Genomic DNA, 10789 nt, shown 5'->3' on the forward strand with positions numbered 1-10789 from the left:
GACGCGCCTCTATGCCAGGGTTTTTATGTTCCTGGTCAGGCTATACCTGTTATTTGAACATTTTTATAACATTTCAGATTGATGTTTATTCATCACGGATTTGTTAAATTTAATTGAATTGATGTACAAAAATTAATTTACTGTGTATACAGGGTGGAAACGATAAGTGATCTCACTCGATTATTTCTTAACTATACAAGATATCAATAAACTAGTTACTGATCCTGAAAGTGCTTCATGAGCTCTATCAAACGGTATTAATAATAGGTTACAGAATAAACTGGATCTATACAACATTCTTCATACACATACCTAAAATGTATATTCGTACTTCATGTTTATTAATATTAAAGAAAGTTATATAAATAAAAAAATTAAACGGTAAAAGATCGTTTTTTCAAATTTCCCCATTTTTTAGGGAAAATCGAACTTTAGATGGACCACCCACAAAAGCAGACAGCTCAACAGCTGTCAAATGTCATTTGTTATCATTATCGTTTTCGCGAACGCATGCGCGGTTGTTATTGCGCGACAGTCCGTTGTGCGATAAAATTAACTTTATTTAGATTTAATTTAATTGTAATTTAGTGGAACTGAGAGAATCGATCTTTGGAGTACCGCGTAGAATTAAAATGCCGGATATGAAATATATTTTGGTTACCGGTGGTGTTATAAGTGGGGTAGGGAAAGGTGTGATAGCAAGTTCTTTTGGCACGATTCTAAAAAGCTGTGGAATAGATGTAACATCAATAAAAATTGATCCTTATATTAATATTGACGCTGGCACCTTCTCTCCGTACGAGCATGGTAAGTGGGTCGGCAATTGGTTCCGGCATCACACTTTGGTTATGATTTGTTCCGCGTGGAACGTGCGTATGAACTGCACATTGTCTATTTTTATTCTCTAGGTGAAGTTTACGTTCTGGATGACGGAGGTGAAGTCGACCTTGATCTTGGCAACTACGAGCGGTTCCTCGACATCACCCTGCATAGAGACAACAACATAACTACAGGCAAAATATACCAACAGGTTATAGAAAGAGAGAGGCGCGGTGATTACCTGGGAAAAACTGTTCAGGGTATGTTTTTTATACTACTTTTGAGTTGTATTGAGTTTTTCGTTAGCTAGTTCTTTATATTTCACTGTTCTATTCTTTATATTTCACTGCAATCAAAAAATTGGTAAACAATTATTATTTCAGACAGATAGCTACTATGACTCAGTAATAATCAGAATAATTATGTTGAAGTGTACTTGTTTTTAGAATTGGATCAGTACCTACTTCTAGAGATAACCAACAAAGTACTTATTAAAATACTTAAAATGTATGAATACTCTGAATTCTGATTTGTTATTATTATTTTAGTTATTCCTCACATCACCGACGCAATCCAGGAATGGGTTCAAAGAGTGGCTCACATCCCAGTCACCAAAGACAATGCTCCTCCAAGAGTGTGCATAGTGGAGCTTGGAGGGACTATCGGAGACATCGAGAGCATGTCTTTTGTAGAAGCATTCAGGCAGTTCCAGTTCAGGGTGAAACGAGAAAACTTCTGCTGTGCCCATGTCTCATTAGTGCCAATGGTATGTAGGAATTTTTATTTAACTGTAATAAGTACTGAACTATAATTTATTCCAATTAATTTACAATGATTCCACCAACATTCGACAGAACCATTTACTTAATATACAATTTTAGGCTTTTACTTTGAAAAAATATTATTGTTGACTTTACAACGCTAAAGCAATGTTCATGAATTGACTTGAACTTTATGTACCACAATTAGAACAATAAATGATTTATTTATTTATTTAAACCTTAGCTAAGTATTTCTAAACACTAACATACAGGTAGGCACATTCTGTGTAGCAGCAGTTTTAACTTTATTTGACCTGCATAAATATTTTACCCTTTGCAAATATTTTATTTCAAATGAAGGTAAACAATCTCTTTCAGCCCAAAGCAACAGGTGAACCTAAAACGAAACCAACACAATCTTCCGTTAGAGAGCTCAGGGGACTTGGCTTATCCCCGGACTTGATTTTGTGCCGATCTGAAAAACCAATAAACCACACAGTGAAGGAGAAAATCTCGAATTTTTGCCATGTTGCTCCAGAGCAGGTAATTTTAAAGTTTTAAGTATAAACTATTGCATTGTCCACATCATATAACACTTCCTAGAAAATTGGTTATTATTTGATAGTACCACATTCATAGGAACTCAGTGTTTATAATTCTGGGTAGTCACCTACAAAGTTATGTTATCATGCCTGTTTAAAAATTAATTAACAAAACAATGTCTTCATGAATTGATTGGCTGTTTGAATAGAACAATGAAATGCTTTGTTTTTAATTCCGTACCTGAGACTATCTTACTATGAATTTATACAATAGCTACCATACAATGTTACATAATTCTTACAAGTAATTTATAACTGGTTACTATGTCTAAATGTATACAATACCTAAATGATCAAAAGCTTATTCAGTTATTTGTAATCATTATGGAAGAACAATAGAAAATATGCATAAACAGTCTTGCTGTAATTGTTTATTTTCATCTGTAATTCTGAGTAAAGATTCTTCAATTTTATGAAGACAATGGTATAATCTACTTTGGTACCTAAAAATAAGATGTTACAACTTTTATGGACAGAACCCTAAAACAAGTATCTTTGAACTAGTTTGTATGTATTAGATACCTAGTTATAGATATCCAGTGATGGAGGTTCAATGACTTTCTATAACTTTCACAACTTTCTATCTTGCAGGTTTTGTGTATTCATGATCTGAGCTCAGTGTATCATGTGCCACTTTTAATGGAGTCACAAGGACTGGTCCAGTACCTAAACGACAGACTTCAACTTAACATATCCATGCCACGGCCAGGAAGGTAAAAAATTACTCTAGAACTAGTTACAGTAAATTAATATCACATTAATTATGTGGAACACAGAACAGGATGTGTTGTTGGTATATTATAAATATTGATTAATCTTAAACATAACTATTTACTGGCCTAATTTTAAACCTAAAATTAATATTTGCTATGCCGTGATAAGGTGTTTTTTAGTACCGACGAGTGTTTGCACTAATTGTTCGTTTTGATTCACCACATTCCACATTCAGGTACATGCAAAAATGGCGTAACCTCGCAAAACGTGTGGACAACCTCCGCAAAGAGGTGAACATAGCTTTAGTTGGGAAGTACACCAAACTCGAAGACAGCTATGCTAGCGTGACTAAGGCCCTACAGCATGCTTGCATCGCAGCCGGGTCTAAACTGAACCTCACCTATATTGAAGCAGTGAATCTTGAGAAGCAAACTAAGATTGACGATCCTGTTAGTTACCACAAGGCGTGGCAGGATTTGTGCAAAAGCGAGTAAGTAATAAATCTTGCAACTGGCTGTTATACCAATTCGTCTACTGTCATCAATATTCTGTTGTCAAGCTATAAGAGATGATTTAATTTTATTGAAATTATAATTGATTGTTTATTCAATTTCATTTCATCCTTTAGGGCTTCCCAAACAGGTCGCCCTGAGTCGCAAAATAAATAGCGGATTCCCAAAGGGCTCACAGTACAAACTAACGATACAAAGATGCATATTTATCGAAATTAGGTCTCCACTTAGCACCATATTATTTCTTATTGTTACTGCAAAGAATTGTAATGTTTATCTGTAATTTTCAGTGGCGTAATAGTGCCTGGTGGCTTCGGTCAACGAGGCATGGAGGGCAAGATAGAAGCTTGCCAGTGGTGCCGCGAGACACAGAAGCCGATGCTCGGTATATGCCTAGGGCTCCAAGCGGCCGTCATAGAGTTTGCAAGGAACGTCCTCGGACTGAAAGGTGCGAACTCCACCGAAGTGGACCCGAACTGTGAAGATAAACTGATCATTGACATGCCCGAACACCATCCCGGTAACCTTGGAGGTACTATGAGACTGGGGAAAAGGAAAACTTTCTTGGAACCGAGCGTTATTAGTAAGTTGGATATTTTCGTACATTTATAGTAGAAGCTAATTGCGATTTGCGTCGAAGAGACCGTATGATGAAAAAAGTACTTAAAATTAATTACTCTGAATATAACTCAAATTATTACTAAGACTGAATTAACAGTAATAGATTTAATTCATGTAAAATCTAGTTCAGGGTCGTATCTGTATCATTATAGTATGAAATTGTTTCATGATAAAATGTTATTAAACCATACTACCTACTTATTTAGATAATTTAAAATTAAATAATGTGTCAGTACACAACAGTGCAGTAGCCCATTGGGTGAAACTGCATTTGGTAGCGGGTTCGAATCTCATTATTAGATCCAAAGTTAATCAGAGCCCTTTTTAAAAGACTAACTTACTGTTAATGCATTAATTTCGTAATTATTCTTTTTAGTCTCGTATTTTACCCCCTTACTAATAAAAAGTTACACAGTTGTTGATCACTGTTTTTAAATGACATTTCCATACTAAACGTCACTTTAAAACACTGTTCAACGAGCGTGTAAGTTTTATTAGTAAGAGGGTTAGTGTTTTACGCGTGCACGTTAGGTGGGAATATGAACGTTATTTTTATTTCTATAATGCACATTTTTGCAGCTCGGCTGTACAACAGCGACGTGATCGAGGAGCGCCACCGACACAGATATGAAGTGAACCCGGAGTATATCGACCGGCTGGAGGCCAGCGGACTCCGCTTCGTCGGAAAAGTAGGTTTTTGTTAAAAAAAAATGCATAACAAGGTAGGTATTTGACCACAGAATAATAATATAATAAGTACTACGTACAGAAGGTTTACTTCGCGAAGGTATTAAAAAAATGGTGTAATTTAGCTTGTCTCAAGAGTCAAGCACCATTTTGTTGACAAACGTCAGTGATCGGTACTGCGCCGAAGCCATAGGGCTGACTTCGGTAAAATGATGTGTGACGTGAGGTGCCAAACTGCAGAAAATGGCGGAGGAAATACATGACTAAGCATGAATTATCATGAATAATATTAACCACTTATGCCTCTCAGTGTCTTCAGGCAACTTAAAAAAGTACATTCTGTGTTTTTATTATTATTTAGGCAGTTAAATACTGCACAGTATTTAGTACGCCATTTTCTTTATTTTTTACATCATACAAAAGAATACGCGTGCGTGAGTCAATGCTCGATCGATGTAAACTCGCGGAGATGAACAGGCCTGATTTGACTACAATAGCACTTGGTGTTAAGTGGAATGCAATCATAGCTGCCCTGTAAGTGCCTATCCACTCTCGCCTTGAAAACTCCCGGATTATAGTCTTCGGGAAAGGCAGCAGTAGGCAGCGAATTCCAGTGAACGAATGAACACTATAATTAGGGAAGCCAAACATTGTACTTCCCATCAATCAAAACTGCCGTCCGTAATGGATGTCAATTTATCAGCACGTTATCTTTGCAAAAACATCCGATTGCACAGTCAAACCTTTTGGCACATTTTCTTTTTTTTTTTATTTAGTGCCAAATAAACCGTTTCTTTCTTTATTTTTCAAGTGTAGTTTCTGCGGCTTTCTTTCTTTCAAGGCTGTCGATAGATTAGACTGCCATGTGACGTCACACTTTTAGTCAATCTGGCTGGACCGTCTTCAGTTATATGACGCGTATTTCCAACGTTTCTAAAAACATAGCACATTGCTTAGACAAATATAAATTCATATTGTTTCTATAGTACGACCGCTTAAATGAGACCTCGCATGCGGAACGTTTAACGTTAACCACTTCACTGTGACGTCACATAAATCTTAAGAAGCGGGCGAAGTCGTTAGACATGAGATAAAATCAAAAATTTCACTGGATAATTCTCAAGATATATGACGTCACAGTGAAGTGGTTAACGTTAAACGTTNCGTTTATTCTTCATAAGTGACACAAAGAGAATGACAATAGACAAAAGAAGAAACATTTGCTTTTTTAAACCATAGACAATACTACTATGTGTTCCAATACCTAAGTTGTCGTCAGGAAGTTGGTCTAACAAATTCAGCTTGCAAGATTCCACCCGAAGTTACCTACATATTACATGTTCAAATTTCGAGAACGGCTGAACCGACAAAAACATTAGAAAATTTACGAAAAAATAAAAAAAATATCCCGTACAAAATGTTCATGGATTGTGTTATTTTTATTAAATACCTTTACGCCTGAGTTAAATGACACCGACATCAAGTTTAAAATAATAGGCAGTAATGTCATGAAAAAAGAGCTTCTATTCTGTATCTACCTATGCCCGTGTAATTTTGTTCGGTGTCAAATCGGAGTTTTCGTGCGGGGTGCGCGGGTGTTTCGCGCGGCGTGAAGGTCAAACGCCCAAGGTCATTGAGGACTCTAATCGCCTTAAGAAAAGGCTCAGAATACAGAACAAACCAGAAGGAGTGTTCGATAACATTTCTTCGCGGCAACTTGTGTCCAAAATATTTCCCCTCCCGCGCCCCTCTACCCCCTTTAGTGTTACTAGCGCCCTGTGACACCCCCATTTTTGGGGTAAAATTATGTAANTGCGGAACGTTTAACGTTAACCACTTCACTGTGACGTCACATAAATCTTAAGAAGCGGGCGAAGTCGTTAGACATGAGATAAAATCAAAAATTTCACTGGATAATTCTCAAGATATATGACGTCACAGTGAAGTGGTTAACGTTAAACGTTCCGCATGCGAGGTCTCATTTAAGCGGTCGTATTATAATGCCTTGCCTTATGCCTACTAAATATTATTTCTTTACTCCAGGACGAGAGTCGTACGCGCATGGAGGTGGCATCCGTGGAGTCGCACCCCTACTACGTGACAGTGCAGTTCCATCCCGAGTATCTGTCGCGCCCGCTCTCCCCTAGCCCCCCATTTTTAGGGTAAGTATAATATCTAAAGCCCGGTCTGTGAGCACGTAGAATTTTGTCCAATGACCCCAAGCTACCCATCCTTATCGCTCGCGCGTAATTATATTGCTGTCGCGACTGTGCGACGGGTGCCCGCAGTAAGTGTGCGAGCGCGATAGCAACATAATTACGCGCGAGCGATAAGGATGGGTAGCTTGGGGTCATTGGACAAAATTCTACGTGCTCGCAGACCAGACTATAGACGCCTAGTAAAATAGGACTCCCTGTGATGTTGCAAGAGGCGACTAGACTAAGGTCCGGTTTCTACCTAAGCGGATAAGAGGGGAAATGTTTGAATAATCAATTAGATTTCGTTATTTACATATCACGCCTTCGCTCAGCTTCGGTCTGGAAAGCTACTCTCCGCTTTGGTGAAAACCGGACCTAATAAAGGACATAATATTGTGATAAAATAAAAAAAATAAAAAATTAAAAAAAAAAAGCCTTTTATTTGCTACAAATCAACTTTACAATGACTAGGTTTATTAACTCAGTTTTATATTTAGATACCAATATTGTGATAAATCAGGTAAAAAAAAATTAAACCGAATTTATTTTGTTTCAGACTTATCCTGGCTTCATTAGGCAAATTAAAGAGTTATCTATCTAAAGGATGCCGCTTCAGCCCTAGAAACCAATCAGACGTCAGCTCAGGTAAACATCAAATATTTGGTCGGCCGTTTGGTGTAGTGGTTCGAAACGGACTACTATTCCGGAGGTTGCGGGTTCGATTCCCGCACAGTACAAACATTTGTGTGCATGAACATATTTGTTTGTATTGGACTGGGTGTTTTCTATGTATAATATGTATGTATTTACAAAAAAAAAGTATTTAAGTATGTTTATATCCGTTGTCTAGTACCCATAGTACAAGCTTTGCTTAGTTTGGGACTAGAAGCGTAGTGTAAAATGTCCAAGGAAAGGATGATGGGCACAAATGTATGGAAAGTGGTACCCGCTCCAATAGCCATAACCAATATACATATATTTCAAAAGGTCTTTACATGTAGGAAAATATCTGCTATGGGGCCAGTTCTAATTCACGTTTTGTAAGCAGTAATTCCACTAAGTATTATAAGAAAGTATAACACAATCATCCATGTATACGAGTATGTACTATGACTACAATCTATTAATATAACTAAAAGAAGCATTGAAAAGGAAAGGATTATACCTACGACGAACTACCCAAGCTATTAGCCCTTGATTCTCTTTCATCATCATCATCATGATCATTTTAGCCATTGCACGTCCAGTTGAACATAGGCCTCCCCCATTGATTTCCACAATGGGCGGTTGGTGGCGGCCTGCATCCAGCGCCTTCCCGCTACCTTTATGAGGTCGTCGGTCCATCTTGTGGGTGGACTTATTGGGTCTTGTGGGTTTATTCGCTTTAGCAACCCATAATAAAATCCTTAAGAAGTAATAAAACTCTAACCCCTTTATTAATAAAATTAAGTTACACCCTAGTTGAACTCTGGTATTGTCATTTGGTATGGAAATGTAATTTTAATCCATGGTTCATCCTAGGTGTAACTTTTTATTAATAAGGGGTAGTAGACGTAGTAGTTCTTCAAATAAAAATATTTATTTCACAATTATCTCTATAAATAATTATAGAGTTAAGGAAGAATGCTGGAGCAGTAAACCCTTCATGCCTCTCCTAACCTAAGTACCATACGATGGACACGTGTGATACTTCGACTACACAAAAAGTATATTTATCTTCGAACGCAACCAGATCTGAGGCTGGTGGCCATAGTAAATGTTGTTCGTCTTGGTAAGACTTTTCAAATGACACTAGAAACATAACTATTGGAGCCGGGTACCATTTTGCCCATTGTCCTTTATTTATTTATTAAATATAAAAACTTATTTGATTATTTTTCTACCGACATCTTACGTATTGCCCGCATTTTTGAGTCAATACGAATTTGATCGCCCGACATTTCTAGTGAAAGTTAGGAAAATAATATTGCCTCTTTATAAAACTTGTATTGTATTATTTCAGACGAAGAAGACGATCTATGCCTGAGCGACGAAAACGACAAGACAGTAGTTGAAAACGGAAAGGTGGTAAACGGATTCAACAAATTAGTTATAGAATAAGAGAAACTTTATCTTTAAGCGTACTCTTTGTTTGACGTTAAGTTTAGTTGTATTGTTTTACCTTTGTGGTACTTTTTTTTATTGTTTCCAGTGTTATTTCCCAGTGACATTTTGTGACTACTTTTTGATTCCGCCTTAACGAATGTCGATTATCTGGTCTTTTCTCTCAAGTTATTAATTTGATGGTTGTTTTATTTCTTTAGTTGTTACCAGGCGTAGCATTAACACACCTAAAGTTATACATAGTTATTACATTTATTGTAATAGTGGTTATTAAGCAACATTATGTAAACTTACTACTAACCGATTGATTTTTCAAAATTTTTACTTTGTTTTCGCACTGTGCTAGTTCGACGTTTTAAAAGGCGGGCCTTTAGTTTAACCCTTTATATCCCTACTTAATTTTTCTACACATTAATTAGCTAGTCAATATCTATGCAGCATAATATAGGATTTACATAAGACAACTGTGTATAGAACTACATAATTATGGTGCCCCAAATAATAGGCAGTGTATCGTTCTTTACTTCACTGTACATTCTACTCGAACCGTATTTTAAATAGAAATTGATTGGAATTTGATTCAACAATCGTTGATTATGTTTAATAGCGCAAGTCGTGAAATGAAACTATTTTCCAATCCAATTTTAAATTGTAATCTTGTATGCTAGTATTCTTAAAGTGACTACTTACTCGTTAAAATGATATTCTTCTACATTATATCTCTATAGATAATTGCTAGTAAATGTGTAGATCATAGTTAGCTAGAACTGTTTTGAAATTTTTCATGGTACTTTTTAATATTTAGGTACAACTTTTTTGAATTGCAAGAATGGTGTTTGATTTTCGTAATGTTATCATCGGCAATGTTTTGGAAATTAATTAAGACCTAATTCCAAATCTTGGGAACTGTTTGCCTGTAGAAAAAAATATTCCAAGGTTCAGAATGCTGGTTTAGGCAGAGCTTATGGAGTGTGGTTATTATTACTAATGTTTGAAAGAATAAAACAACATGCCTGTTCCCTTATTAATACATCGTTAAAGTTCTGTCTAGTTATACATAAAGAAGCAAATCTTGATCGAAATAGACAATACACTAATAGGAATGATATTCTGATGAATCTCTCACATTAAAATTTGTTCCATTTTTATATAACGTTGTGCTATGAGCGAGTAGGTATTTGATTATTTTCTAGGACCGAATATGATCAATAACTAACCAGTAATATTCATAAGCAAAATTGTATTGAAACCATTTCTAAAATTGTATAGAATCTAAGTCAGAGTTATATATTTTTATATTGCTTGTTTGATAACATAAATATTATCTACTTAATTAGTTGTTGGGAACAAAAAGTGTTGTTAAAACGATGTTACCGTTTTGTTTATTTAGCTAGAAAAAGTACTTTCTTGTTACATTAAGGTATTATTTTTATTACAATTAAATTCACAGTTAGTAGGTGCGACATGTTGACTTGGAAATTAAATGTTTGACAAATGTTGTGATGGTTGATGATGTATTAATTAATTCACATAATTAGTGATGTTTTGGCTGTTGTACTAATAAATTACTACGTGTATTTTATTCTAAAATGTATACGTAATATGATGTATCGTAAATTGTTGTAATAACCTTTTATGACACTATTACATAAAGTGCTACAGAAATATGATATTAACTATATTTATTAAATGAAATATGTATGCTATATCTCTACATAAATATAAAAATAATATAATATCTTTATATTCATTGATATATGTATTCATTCATA

At 35.7% G+C, this 10789-nt stretch overlaps 1 protein-coding gene across 2 annotated transcripts; it reads left to right on the forward strand.

The window, feature by feature from the left end:
* The first annotated feature begins 481 nt into the window (after positions 1-481).
* On the forward strand, positions 482-10002 carry Ctps (CTP synthase). Of its 2 annotated transcripts, none has more exons than XM_028317941.1 (11): positions 482-807; positions 909-1079; positions 1368-1585; positions 1941-2123; positions 2774-2895; positions 3132-3386; positions 3699-3991; positions 4609-4718; positions 6760-6878; positions 7471-7559; positions 8917-10002. In XM_028317941.1, exons 1-11 carry the CDS (start codon positions 633-635, stop codon positions 9012-9014), a joined length of 1833 nt encoding a protein of 610 aa, XP_028173742.1. In that variant the 5' UTR covers positions 482-632; the 3' UTR covers positions 9015-10002. The 2 variants fall into 2 exon arrangements, with proteins under 2 accessions (XP_028173742.1, XP_028173750.1); XM_028317949.1 differs by having other exon boundaries at positions 483-807; positions 1959-2123.
* Positions 10003-10789: the final 787 nt, after the last annotated feature.

Source organism: Ostrinia furnacalis, unplaced genomic scaffold (assembly GCF_004193835.3).
Source record: "Ostrinia furnacalis isolate ACB-3 unplaced genomic scaffold, ASM419383v2 OfSCF0389, whole genome shotgun sequence".
NCBI lineage: Eukaryota > Metazoa > Arthropoda > Insecta > Lepidoptera > Crambidae > Ostrinia > Ostrinia furnacalis.

Coding starts and splice junctions, on each gene's coding strand:
- Ctps (XM_028317941.1), top strand. CDS start 633: ATGCCGGATATGAAATATATTTTGGTTACCGGTGGTGTTATAAGTGGG. Junction 1,080..1,367: donor CCTGGGAAAAACTGTTCAGG/GTATGTTTTTTA, acceptor TTATTATTTTAG/TTATTCCTCACATCACCGAC. Junction 2,124..2,773: donor GCCATGTTGCTCCAGAGCAG/GTAATTTTAAAG, acceptor TCTATCTTGCAG/GTTTTGTGTATTCATGATCT.